The 13812-nt window shown below is 42.9% G+C and overlaps 2 protein-coding genes across 4 annotated transcripts in view; one reads left to right on the top strand and one right to left on the bottom strand.

Moving 5' to 3' along the window:
* The window catches only part of Foxj3 (forkhead box J3), an 85691-nt gene extending 74598 nt beyond the window's left edge, over positions 1–11093 (top strand). For all 3 annotated transcript variants that reach the window (XM_038332898.2, XM_038332896.2, XM_038332897.2), the window contains 5 exons: positions 673–1086; positions 3138–3239; positions 4787–4978; positions 6576–6683; positions 8268–11093. In XM_038332898.2, the coding sequence (XP_038188826.1) occupies positions 673–1086; positions 3138–3239; positions 4787–4978; positions 6576–6683; positions 8268–8383 (932 nt within the window). In that variant the 3' untranslated portion in view covers positions 8384–11093. The remainder of the gene's footprint in view (positions 1–672; positions 1087–3137; positions 3240–4786; positions 4979–6575; positions 6684–8267) is intronic.
* A 1529-nt stretch (positions 11094–12622) lies between these two features.
* On the bottom strand, positions 12623–12964 carry LOC119818065 (eukaryotic translation initiation factor 1-like). The gene has a single exon (XM_038335604.1). It carries the CDS (start codon positions 12962–12964, stop codon positions 12623–12625), a length of 342 nt encoding a protein of 113 aa, XP_038191532.1.
* Between the last annotated feature and the right edge of the window lie 848 nt (positions 12965–13812).

The following is a 13812-nucleotide window of genomic DNA, read 5'->3' as shown; positions in this document are numbered from 1 at the left end:
GTTAGATTTGCTTAATTTTAGAACAGTTACAATGAGGTTTTGGTAAGATTATGCCTCTTGTGGCTTACTGATTTCTGTGTATATTTATGTTGTGGCAAAGGAACGACACATTCATTTCAACTTGCATGCATAGCTGACTTGATTAGAGGGTGCCCTAGAGCACTGTGCTGAAGAATTCCCACACCACATCTGTGGCATATGGGATGTTGGAGTGGTAGTGGTTACACCACAAGAATACATGGGTTTTCTTTTTATTCTTACTAGCATTAGCACTGAGAAGCCCCTGGAGTTTAATATCGCCATGTTTGTGGGTTTGTTTATGGCAGTTTTAAAAAACTGTATGTGGGGGCTGGAGAGATGGCTCAGAGGTTAAGAGCATTGCCTGCTCTTCCAAAGGTCCTGAGTTCAATTCCCAGCAACCACATGGTGGCTCACAACCATCTGTAATGGGGTCTGGTGCCCTCTTCTGGCCTTGCAGGCATACACACAGAATATTGTATACATAATACATAAATAAATATTTAAGAAAAAAAAAAAAAAAACTGTATGTGTGTGCATGTGTGTTCATGTATTGCTTTCTTACATATGAATGCCTTGCTTTGTATATAATTCTATTGCAGTTGTCATAAGATAGAAGGAAATCTAACCGTGAATGCTCTTACTCTGTTTTAGGTTTGATGAGCATCCCTTCCGAATCTTCCCAGCAGCCCCATACTTCATGTTCCTATCAACACTCTCCTAGCAGTACAGTGAGCTCTCACCCACACAGTAACCAAAGCAGCCTGCCCAACAGTCACAGTGGCCTCAATGCCACAGGCAGTAATTCGGTTGCACAGGTCTCGCTGTCCCACCCCCAAATGCACACACAGCCCTCTCCACACACACCACATCGACCGCATGGTTTACCACAACACCCACAGCGTCCCCAACACCCAGCATCACACCCACAGCAACACAGCCAGCTCCAGCCGCCTCATTCCCAGCACCCCTCTCCACATCAGCACATACAGCACCATCCAAACCATCAGCATCAGACATTAGCACATCAGCCACCCCCACCCCCACAACAGGTATCCTGTAATTCTGGTAAGTTCCTTCTGCTTGTGTTTGAATAACTGAATTAGACCTGTCCTTTGTTATTTGGGCCTCGTGTAGAACTTACTACTGAAACCTTTTTTACTTGTTTCCTTTCCTCTTTTTTCATTTTAGTCCTGTAGTTTACATCTTATTCAACCTACAGATGGGTGACCTACAGATTTCCTTAATTAAAATGCATCAGCATAGGCAAACTCAGCCTTAGAGTTTTGCTTATATTCTTGTGTTGCCCCTGCCACTGCTTTTAGTGAGATTTGAATGACTGGAATGTGTGATCTATTTGCACTCCTGTAAGACTATGTAAGTCTACAAGAAACATCACAAGCTATGCCATAAAGACCTCTATTTGAATCTTTATTATAGCTCTTACGATTTAGAATACATTACTTGTTGTTTTTATTTTTTTAGGAGTTTCTCAACAGGCGGTCTGAGCTAGTCTCAACCCTATGTTTATCTTCTATTTTACTAAAACAAACAAAAAATCAAAATGAATATTTTAAAATGAGTATTTTAAGAATCTATTGAACAGCCAGGGGGTGGTGGCACACACCTTTAATCCCAACATTCGGGAGGCAGAGCCAGGCAGATCTCTGTGAGTTTGAGGCTAGCCTGGTCTATAAGAGCTAGTTCCAGAAAAAAAAACCAAAAAGAATCTATTGAACAATGGTTGGTTTTATTTTTCCAGGTTAATAATTCTAAGTAGACTCCATAATTGAAAATTTTCTGTCTTAATGAAATATTTCTTAGATCTTTTGCATTTATTTTTAGATAAATGCCATGAGAAAGTTGTATTGTAGAATTAAAGCTCTTTTAGGGACAAGGAAAATGGTATTGTATGCCTTGTAAATATTTATATAGTCTTCAAAAACTTAAGCTTGTTATTCGTATGTCTCAGGGAATGGTTAATGACAGATTGGGCGGTTTCAGGAAACAGAAGTCTGTGGTGCTAGAGAGAAAAAGTCCAGTTAGAATCAACTATTGGCACTCTCTTCAGACTTATTTGCCAGTGGCACCTGACAGAGAGAAGTCACCCCTTGGGAGTTAGAAGTAATCTCAGTGGCTCTGATGCATTCCAGTGAATTATATATCCCATGCGTATGAGGTGGGACTAAACAAATTTTCTTTAATAGAGAGGATTGGAAGCTACTTGGGTACTCATTGTGTACTAGACAACCCAGATACATCATTATTCTTCCAAATCAAGCATAATTTAACAAAGTCTATAGAAAGGCAAAGCACAACCCAAGAGAACTGAAGCCATTTGCATAAGATGACACTGCTGTGGGTGTCTTGGACATCCATAACACCAGATAGTCAAAAAGGACTAAAGCCAGCAATGCTTATTTAGTGGGTAGCATTTGCTCACTTCTGGAAGACTGTGTTAAGGCATTTCTGGTTCCTAAGGTTGCCTAAGCTTGTTAGCAGCCCCTTTCACTGTATAATCCTATCCATTCCCGTAGGTTGGAGCATTTGCTTATACTATGTTGCTTCTAAATAGAAAATGTCCATTATAACTTATGAAGAGAATAACTTTTTGGTAGTGTAGGAGATTGAATCTATAGCCTCACCATACACTAAGCAAATGCTCTTCCATGATCATTATCCTCAACAACAATGTATCTTCTAAGGTCAGCTACAAAGTAGGAAAATGAAATTTGAAAGAGGCAAGAACACTCATTTGCATGAGAGTTTCCCTTCCTGGTCATTATTTATACTGTACAGATGAAAAGGGCCAGCACCAAGTTTTTAAGGTGATAAGGCTATTTGCAGACTGTCAGACTAGAGATTAGAAGAACAGCATTAAAGCCTTAAGTTCATTGCCAGGATCTTACACTACCTGTCGGTGTTCTCTTTATTTTACTTGAAAAATGGAGAGACATGGAACTCAGAGGAAGTTGATTCAAAGCCTGATACAATTGGTAAACATCCCTTTCTAAGACTAGACAGGATCAGCCAGTGTCAGAAATAAGGCCACTCACTGTATGTATTCTTCCAGCAGTCACTATCCCAGAGTTAACAGTATTGTCACCATTACTTTTTAGGTGTTTCAAGTGATTGGTATGCAACACTTGATATGCTGAAGGAAAGCTGTCGAATTGCCAGCAGTGTTAACTGGTCAGATGTAGACCTTTCCCAGTTCCAAGGTAAGGGTTGGGTTCTTTCACACAGAACCAAATACCATGAATCTGTTTTCTCTGAAACACTGTATCTTTGTTGTTGAAATCAACATCTACCAGATATGTTGGTATGTCTGCTCTTCCAGCATTTGATGAGCAGAGGTAGGAGAATTGCTAAAAGTGAAGCTTGCTATAGACTACATAGCATAGTAAATGGGGGGGGGGGGGGGGGGGGGAGAACACATTGGCAGTGGTTGTGTTAACGGACATTATTTATAAAACCTTCTAATAAATTAGACAGTTAATGTAGGAAAACATTACATATAAGAGTTCTGCAGGAATATTAGCCATGTTTGAAAGAATCAGTTTTCTTTTTGAGGCCATGGGACAATGACGAGTGTCGTTCCTCAGATGCAGCTCACCTTTTACTTTATCCCCCATGTCTTATTGTATGTGTCTAGTGTATGTATAAGGAGTGCCAACACACACATGTATCCATATGCACAAGGCGCATATGTACATATCAGAGGATGATTCTTGGGAATCAATTCTGTTCTTCTACCATAGAGTCCTAACAAGTAGAAATAACAAGCACTTTTATCAGCTGAGCTTTCTCATTGGACTTTATTTAGACCACCAGCCCCTCAAATAATAACACAGGCTTTTTATTAGCTATGAATGCTTGACTTTAGCTTAGGTATGTTCCCTACTAGCTCATGCAATTTCAATTAACCTGTTTATATTAATCTATGTTTTTGCCACATAACTCATTACTTCTCTTCCATACTGTATCCATGCACCTCAGTTTCTTCTCGAGTTCCTCCCTTTCCCTGGAATTCCTGCCTATTTTCTACTGCCTAGCTATTGGCCATTCATCTTTTTATTAAACCTATCAGAAAGCACCTTGGACAGAGACACATTTTCACAATGTTCAAAAACTTATCCCACAACAAGCATCTCTTTGGCCTAATTTGTGTGTATGTATGGTATATGTGGGTATGCTTGCACACATGCAGGCCAGGGGTTGATAGCTTTTCTCCACCTTTTTTTGGAGGGGGGGCAGGATTTCTGAACCTGAAGCTTACTGCTTTACCTAGAGTGGTTGTCCTCTTGTGATCATCATGTTTTGTTTTGTTTCCATAGACATGTGCCAGTACTCACTTTTAGTTAGGTTCTGGGGAATTCAAACTCAGGCCCTCATATAGCTCTACCCCCTTTTTTTGAGACAGGGTCTCTCACAGGCCTGGAGCTTACTTAAGTAGGCTAGACTGACTGGCCAGTGAGTTCCAAGAACCTGTCTTTGGGAGCAAGCACCACGATTACAAGTATGCCACCAAATCTGGCCCCTTTTTTAAAATGCAGATTTTGGGGATTGAATCCAGGTCTGGGTGTTTCAAGCCTAGGACTGTGAGCCCTTTGGGTAATCTTAAATATCATAAAATGTCACTTTTCATTGCACAAGCAACTGCCACATCAGAGGACCTGAGTGATGGAGACTGGGGGTTGAGAAGACTTGCATTGGTGTTCCTGCAGTGTTAGAGTTGTGCTCACTGTACCCACATCTTTCCTTGTAGGTCTGATGGAGAGTATGAGGCAGGCGGATCTCAAGAACTGGTCATTAGATCAGGTTCAGTTTGCTGATCTCTGTTCCTCCCTTAATCAGTTCTTCACACAGACTGGCCTTATCCACTCACAGAGCAATGTTCAACAGAACGTCTGTCATGGTGCTATGCACCCAGCAAAGCCTTCCCAACACATTGGGGCAGGTATGGTCTTATGTACACATACATAAATTCACTGTCCTAGGCAACAGGTGTGTGACGTGTCACTCAGGGTGATGTTGACCCATCAACATTGTGTTATTTGTCAGAAATGAGTGATGGTAAATGATTTAAGTGTGTCTTTCAAATTTTGAGGTGGCAGGCTATCTTTCGTAATTTGTGTGAGTTATATACTGCTATCTTTTGTCATCTATAACTTTTCATTGTTATTAAACTAGTCTGTAAAAGATGGTTGTGTTTTCTAAAAAAACATAGTTATGAAATTATTTCACTTTAAATTTGTGTAGACTTGCAGCAAAAATCAATGTTAAACCTTCTGAGGATGTTAAAATTAAAAGTTCAAGGTTCTTTTGAAGAATACACATAATGTCAGGTTGTCATTGTGAGGCTCTGCAATGAGGGCATAGAAAAATGAGAAATTAAAGCATTTTTTGTTTCTTTGTTTTATTTTTCCTTGTGAAAGTGTTAGGAATGTGACAGGATTTCAGCAAATTATCTTGGCAGTAATGACCTGGGGCTTAGACTTAGAGTCTGCTCCTACCTCTGTCAAATTTCTTCTCTACTCCTGTTTCCCCATGTATGAGTAGAAGGGATGTTGGACAAGGTCATCTCTGAGGCCATCTCAAGCTTGGGTACAAGCTTGGCTTTCCTGTAGTTATTGAAAAATTGGGAGCAGCCAAATCTAGTGCATTTCTTTTCTTCTTAGGGACCATAGTAGTAGTTGCTCTGTAGTCTCATTGCATTGGTTGAATTCAAGTGTAAGTTATGTGAGACACTAGTGTCCCTATGACATGACCTTCTCAAGATTCCAGGTAGTAGGATGTGGGCTAGCTTTATGGCCTTTCTCCCTAGATTACGGGGGCGGGGGTGGGGGGTGTCGTCATGATGCTGTTTCCCTCAGAAGTTTCCGTTGTACTTGACCCTTTTGAGCTATTCACACCAACCCTAACTTGGTGGCTCTTGTCAGTGAAAACACCTTGAGTTCCCTGAAATTCCATTGAAATGAGGTCTGTGCTTTTCATCTGCAAACTTCTGGTACAATTTAAAGTCACCTTTGCTTCGCTTAGCTGTACCCTAATACATGTCTTTACTGTTGCTTCGTGTCTTGGCCTCTCAGTTAATCAGCCCATGCCCAAATAGTCAAGGGGAATATCCAGGGCAGAAGAGAAGTGGGCAGCAGTAAAAAGAGTTTTTGAGCCAGGACACCTGGATTCTAAGTCCTAGATCTGCAAGATTTGTCCCCTGGGGAGCCTGCTTAAAATTTTGAGCTTTCTTTGACCCACTATAGAAAGAAGTGGGTGATTCCTGTCTGGCCATCTGTGTGGGTAGTGGGAGGTTCAAGTGAAGTCATGATCGTGGATGTAATTTTGAACTTGAGTGAAGTGACAGTTAATGCCTGTGAGCTCAGTGCCTAGCAAGGTACCGTTTCACAGACCAACTCCATTTCAGAAGGCATTTCCCGCCTCACTCTGCTTGCCTTACCTACTTGGCTTCATAGGCTTAACCATCAGGATTCTTATGCTTGCTTTGTTTTGCTGACAGTGGTAACATGTTTTCTCTTTTGTTTTTTTAATTGGATTAGGAAATTTGTACATAGATTCCAGGCAAAATCTCCCACCCTCGGTGATGCCACCCCCTGGCTATCCTCATATCCCACAGGCGCTCAGCACTCCAGGAGCTACGATGGCAGGTAGTGTCTGTGTACTACATTTGGGACCTAGAGTTTAACACTGACAAGCTAGAGCAGCCTTGTAGAAAATGAGGCTCCTCTGAGAAGGCATGAACTCTTTTTACGGCCTGAGGTGCAGAGTATCTTCAAGGGTTTTTTGCTTTGACAGAACTTAATGCAGCTTTCAGAGGCCTGCTTCGACTAGCTTCTTCTGTGGATTCCGTTTCATTGATTCCAAAGAAATAATCCAACTATAGTTACCAGGCAGAAGGTATTATAAGTTGCAAGTAGTCAGGAGACTAGGGCGTGCTGTTAAAACTGGAAGGAACCTAGATGAACTGCTGCGGTCCAGAGAAAAGCTGCCAAGAACTCCCAGGCTGATGAGCAGTTGTACTAAGACTCAGGTCCTGACGCTGCCACTCACTTTACCTCTCTGAGAATAAGACAGTAAGCAGTCTTTGCCAATGAGGGTGTATGAGACCTGGATAGAGTTGTGTATGCCAAGCAGTGGGAAAGGAAAGGGCTGTACTCAGTGATGTTTTCTGGATGAGGGTGACAGAATGCATCTGCTGTTACATGCATACATGGTGCGTGCACGTGCACACACAGAAATACATAGGTACCTCAAATACTGTGGCTAGAGCTCAAGCCAGAAGCCTGATTGCCATTCCCTTGCTTTGGCATCAAATTAGTGCCTGACATGCAGTGAGGGATTTATCCTTTTGTTAAATAAAGACACATTGGCATTTCCATAATGTGATACACTGAAAATCTTAGCATTTTGTAATTGTATGTTAAAAGATTCACGAGAAAAATAATTAACAGGTAGTTTTAAATTTTGTTTTTAAGAGAACAAACAACAATAATATTCCAGTAAGAATTTTACGGCATTTCAAAGGATTTGATTAAGTTCTAATAATAGAAAGGACCACTGTTAGTAGATTTTTATTATGTCCCAGTCTAACTTCAGTGGTACGACTTTTTTTTTATTAAAATAAAATTTAGGCGTATGAGTGTTTTGCCTGTGTGCCACTTGAGTGTCTGTTGCCCAAGGAGGTCAGAAGAGTATGTCAGATCCAGTGGACTTGGAGTTGTAAGCCATCATGTGGGTCCTTTGAATAGAACCTGGGTCTTCTGAAAGGACAGCCAGTGCTCCAGTTCTAACAGTGGAGTCATCTCTCCAGATAATGTTCTTGATTGATGTTATTGAGACATTAGAAAGAGCAGACTTATGAAATAACGGTCAGCATTTTTCTCATGCCTTCCTTACTGCAGGCTAATAAAACAGAAGACTGTTTTTTTAGATTCAGATGGACTGGGTTTAAATCTGTGTGTTTGGACTCAGTCTGTGTAGCCCAGACTGATCTTGAATCCATGATCCTTCTGCCTCTGTCTCCTGAGTGTTGAGAATATATGTATGTATACCTGAAAGTATGAACTGGAAGAACAACTTTGTTCCTCCAGTTTGGTTGAGGGCTTTTGATGGATTCTAGGCAGTGTCACTGTTCCAGGCATGCCCAGCACACAGGGCATGCTCTAGGGCTAGTTGTTCTCTTCCTGACTTCCCTACCCAGGTCCCTGCTGACACTGACTTTTTCTTTCTAGGCCATCACGGAGCCATGAACCAGCAGCACATGATGCCTTCCCAAGCCTTCCAGATGCGGCGCTCTTTGCCTCCAGATGATATCCAGGATGACTTTGATTGGGATTCAATAGTGTAGGCTTGTTTCTGCAAGATAGAAGACTCAGCATCCTTTCTGTTCAGTGAAAGGAAGGATTAGAGTCCAGTTGAGAAAACAAAGCGATGTTACCAGTGCTATCTAAATTACTTTTGAAGACAATCAGAGATTCTAGCTGGGTAACTTACTGCTTTTACCTGACCCAAGCAAGAACTACATGTTTGTCTCCCGCCAGTGCCCTCTGTTGCTCCTAACTGTTGTGATTTGGACAGCTTTTTGCATATTCGTGTCAGTTTGATGTTAACCACAAGTGCCAGACTGATTTTTCAGACAGAGCCTATTTTGCTGCAAGCAGTTTATAGATACATATGTGTAAATATGTGTACAAATATTACTGAAAGGCTTCAAGTTTTTTCTAATTGGATTATTGTCTTGACAAGAAAGTTACTGTCAGTTTTTATTCCTTGTTAGGCCATTTCTGCAGGATGCTTTCAGATGATGTAGGGAGCGGAAAGGAAATCGGTCTTTCCAAAGCTCAGTTTCCTTTTCAGTCTTCAAAAATAAGAGTAATCATGAATTCCAGTGAGTTCAGTCAAGGAATCTGGAGTTGGTACTCTCCGCAGTGCAGAGGGTGTGTTGTTCCTGAGCAAGCTTGTACACAGGGAGTTGTAGAGCGTGTGTTGTTCCTTGCCAGCTCTGAAATGTGTGAACTGATTGAAGCTAGGTATTGCTTGGCTTTTCAAACCAATCAATGTCTCCATATTCTTTTAAGTATTTATTATTCAAAAGTGTTATTTTAATATTTATTGCTACTTTCTGTGAATGCACAGCTCTTTTGGGTTCACTAGGGAGAAATTTGTCTGGAAGCATGGTTGTTGTGGTTTTTTTTTCTGGATAAATGTTTACAGACAAAGACAATCAGAAACATTTGTCATTCTCGTTATCATCACTCCTTTTACCAGGTGAGTACGCTTCCTGTCTTGCTTAGCCTTCCTGCTGATGGAGACTTAATAGCTACATAGGAATTTCCTGGACTTGAATCAGAGTCTATTTAGGCAACAGGACATGGAGGCAGGGTTTATACAGCAATGTCCTCACTCACTGTCTTAGGTAATGCTGGAAGGAACTGTCTGCTTCAGTCTTGAATGCAGACTTGTGTGACTTGTTGGGTCTGTGTGTGCCTGACAAATACCTTGTAGCTTTTATCAGTTGCTTTGTCTCGTGTCATATCACAGTTTGCATGGGTTGATTGTGTTGATTTTATAATGAAAATAGAAGAAAGGAGATTCTCTTCCCCACAGTGAATAGACTTTTAATTGGTTCTTTACAGGAGAGAAATCTGTTTTAATGAGGAAATAGATTCTGTCAAATCAAGGAGAAGAAATAACTGCTCATCAGTTGCTTGTCGTTGTCTCTGGGCTCAGCAATGCTAAATCATGTTAACTAAGCCTCAGCAAGTCTGTGGTTGAGTGATCTCTACTTGAACAAAGATTGTGTGTGTGTGTGTGTGTGTGTGTGTGAGAGAGAGAGAGAGAGAGAGAGAGAGAGAGAGAGAGAGAGAGAGAGAGAGAGAGAGAGAGAGATCTGTGTATCTATTAATGGAGTGTTGCCTTGAATGAATCACTGGGAAGCCATGGAGGGCTGGGAAGAAAGAAGTTTTATACATCTCTGTTGTTTGGGTCCCACTTGGCATGAAAAGGAAGCTCAGGTCCAGCCCCTCATATTAGTGAACACCAGAGGATTTTCAAACAGCAGCCAACAGTTCCTCTCAGAAGGACCAGGCGAGGTGAGATGGCTACCTGCCGAGGAAAGCATGGGAAGGTGGAGTTCCCAGTAGTTTACCCAGGTCTCTTGTTTTCTCGACACCAAAACAGCTGCTCCATGACTAGGATTGCTACTAGCAGTGTGCACTTTAAATAACTGGGTGTTGGAGTGCTGCAGTCTCTGAAACAGAATGCTTGGGTAGGACCAGTGATTGGGATTTTACAAATTACGTGAAGCTTATTTCCCATTTGGCAATTATTTACTGATTTGCAGTGATTGACATGTTTATTAATATTTGAACTAACCAACAATGACACTTGAGACCAGACTCATCACTCTTCTGTGATCCCTGTTCCCAAGGGTTCAGAGCAGGCCCCAGTGGGCTGTGGCCAGGCTGGGCTACCTGGTGGGTGCAGAGTCCCTCTAGTGGCCATTTCTGTTGGTAATTGATGATACAGAACAGGTTCCCTTGGGCTTAAATTGACTGGAGACTTTGGGGTAAAGACTAATAAACATACATAAACAGATGGGGTGCTCTGTCCAGGAGAAGAGTCCGACTGGCATTTGTGGCAGTGTTTGAAATGTAAATGTATTCTTGTGTGTTTATGTAAATATTTAATACATGTTTCTCAAATGTCCTTTGAAGTGGGAGGGAATCGATCTTGGGATAATTTCAAATGGAATAGAGTATTTTGATATGTTCATCAAGAGGGTGATGTGTACATACCTATATTGTATATATGTGGTGACATGCATTGGCTTTTGTGCAGAAACAACCTGCTCTCTGTGCTGCTGTTGGACAGTCAGTGTTTTAATGTTTCTACAGTTTTCCTATTGCACGATTTCATATTCTGCCGATGGTGAGTGGCACCCATTCTTTGTAACCGTTTAGTGCTGTAAAGAAATATCCCAAGTGTCATTAGGATTGTCGCTGCCAGAACTGATATGCATGGATGGCACTTAAAATAAATATATTATGATAACTGTATTTTGCAACCTGATGGTCTGTGTCATTCGCTGTAGCTGAAGGAGCCAGATTGGAACCTATGGCCAGGCCATGGAGCCCTTAGGCGTTCGAGACTGTGCCCATGCATTGCTGCCTTAACATTAAGCTTAAAAGACGTTTAATCGCTTTCCTGAGCCGACATGTGGAGAAAACTCTCCAGAGGAAAACTCAGAGATGAGAGAATCACAGTTCTGCCTTTAGTGAGTATAGACTTGCCCAGGACAAGGAGCAAGCAGCACCTGGCCCAGAGGCCACCTCCTTGGAAGTTTCCCCGGTAAGGAGAATAGTGACATAGAAATGCCCCTTGAGAGAAGGCATTGAAGTCATCCTCCAGAGGTCCTCAGGCCAGCGTTTAGTCTCTGGACACTGGTGCACACCCTGCTCAGGGCTGCATTGGATGCAGGTTCCGAGAGGCTCAGCAGTAGACCTGCAGGTGGACATGGAATCTCCTTTCACCTGAGAGAGCAGAGCTTCCTTCCTACCACTCTGGCAGTGATGGAGGACTCTCATTGGCTAATAAAGAAACTGCCTGGCCCATTTGATTGGCCAGCCCTTAGGTGGGCAGAGTAGACAGAACAGGAAGAAGGAAGTGAGGTAGATGGCTCAGTCAGATGCTACGCTTCTTCTAAGTTAGACAGACTGGCGTGCCTCTGCTCAGGGAGAGATGCGATGAAGCCAGCAGCCAGTTCAGACATGCTGAATCTTTCCCGGTAAGACACCGCTCATGGTATTACATACATTATTAGATATGGGTTAGTCAAGATGTGAGTAAGAGGCTGAAATAATGGGCCAGGCAGTGTTTAAAAGAATACAGTTTCAGTGTAATTATTTCGGGTATAAAGCTAACCATGCAGGAGCGGGGCGGCGGGATCTGGCCCACAGCTCCTCGCTACATGGCAGTATTCTGTCAAAGCTTCTGAGTTATCCTGCGCACACTGTCTGTGTGCGCACCAGTGTCTGTTTGCAGATAGGAGCAGGCTCAGGAAGGGAGAGCTTGTCTCAGCTCTTACTCTAGTCATGGACTTGGATGGTTTGTCTGGGGAGACTCCAAGGTTCTTTTCAACTGCACCGTTTGCCAAAACCAAGGATAGTGACTGCTCACCATTGTGTGTGTGTGTGTGTGTGTACACAAATCTCTTAGAGGGCAAGCCTGGACTATGTTTCCATTGCAGGCAAGTTTTGGTCACCTAATATTGATCGGTGTGCAGCTAGGATATGCCTCACCTGCTCAGAGGAAGTGGAAATAGTCATTGTGTTGTATATGTGTTTCTCTCAGCTGTAACATGTAACTCTGAGGGCCTGAGGGCTGGGTTTTTGTTTTTGTTTTTTTTTTTTTTTTTTTTTTTTTGGCTTTTTTCAGTTTATTGCATGAAGGAGTTACACTAGTCCAAGTTAAAAGTGGACCCCAAATGGTTACATTATACAAGCTGTGAGGTTTTTAAACTTGTGACAAGAGGGAAATTCTACTCATTGCAAGGAAATCCTCACTTAACCTTCAGAGTCACAAGCACTTAAAACCCATGAACCTTCAGCTGATCGTCCTTAGCCAGTCCAATCTCTATGAGGAACTGACATATGTTCTTGTGCCGGTCACCCTGTAGCTGAATTACTTCTCCATATTCTGGATGCTCAATAACAGCACCATCGCAGGCAAATTTCTTCTTAAACGCCTTCACTAGTTTCTTTTTATCGTAATCATCGGCGATCCCTTGGACAGTGGTCATGGTCTTCCTGCCGTTTCTCTGTTGAATTCTTATATGGATATAATCCTCAGTGCCAGCAGGAAGCAGGTCACCACCCTTACTTGCATCAGCAAAGGGGTCGAAAGAGTGGAGGTTCTGAATAGCAGACATACAGAGTTTGTTCCAGGACAGCCAGGACTACACAGAGAAACCCTGGCTGGAAAAACAAAAAAACAAAATCATGTAAGCAAAAGCTACAGGAAATCCCTGTGACCACCAGGGGGCGGTGCTGCCAGCCGCTTGCCTCTTTTCCTGATGGGTTCTTTCTACTCTGAGCTCTGCTGCCCCTCTGCAGCCCTCAGAGCTTACAAAGGAAGAGGATCCAACCCTCCATGTCTGTCCCCTCCTGTCAGGTGGTAACTGCTAACTGGAGAAGCCCCAAGCCCTTGCAGTTCTCAGCCTAAGTGCCATGTGGGGTTACTTCAGAGCTGCCTTGGCTGGACCATAATGATGCTCACCAACCCCAGGGATATCACCCCAAATCCCCCCCCCCCCCCAACCTGCTGATGAAAGGGCTGACATTGTTCCCACGGTGCCACTCAGATAGGTTCCACATAGTTCCCTCCCCAGCCCTGCCTGGGAGCCTGAGTGGGCCTGGATGGTGCCCCATGCATAGCTCCGTCAAGTGCATAATGATTATTGCCGCCATTTGCTAGCTCCCTGCCCGGTACTTGACAGCCATTATCTGCCTCAGCACTCCCAGCCACCTCGTGAGGTCAGTGTCATTATCTGCCTTTTACTGCCGGGTATTGCCACTCTGAGAGGTGAAGTGCCGTCCCAAAGGTCACTGCCAGTGTGTAGGGGAGGGCAGCCCAGATCTGCCTCATTCCGGTCTGTGTTTTCCACAGAGGCCTATTTCCTTTTCCACAGTGACGCCGGGTGCCCTTGACCTCCTTCCCAGCCCACCCTACCCTAGAGCCTGCCCACATCCCTATTAAAGAATGTCACCCCTTTGCCTT

The sequence above is a fragment of the Arvicola amphibius genome, chromosome 6, assembly GCF_903992535.2.
Source record: "Arvicola amphibius chromosome 6, mArvAmp1.2, whole genome shotgun sequence".
NCBI lineage: Eukaryota > Metazoa > Chordata > Mammalia > Rodentia > Cricetidae > Arvicola > Arvicola amphibius.
This window is presented reverse-complemented; position numbering and strand designations above follow the sequence as displayed.

What these genes read in the sequence shown, in the direction of transcription:
- LOC119818065 (XM_038335604.1), bottom strand. Translation starts at nt 12,964, where the DNA reads ATGTCTGCTATTCAGAACCTCCACTCTTTCGACCCCTTTGCTGATGCA.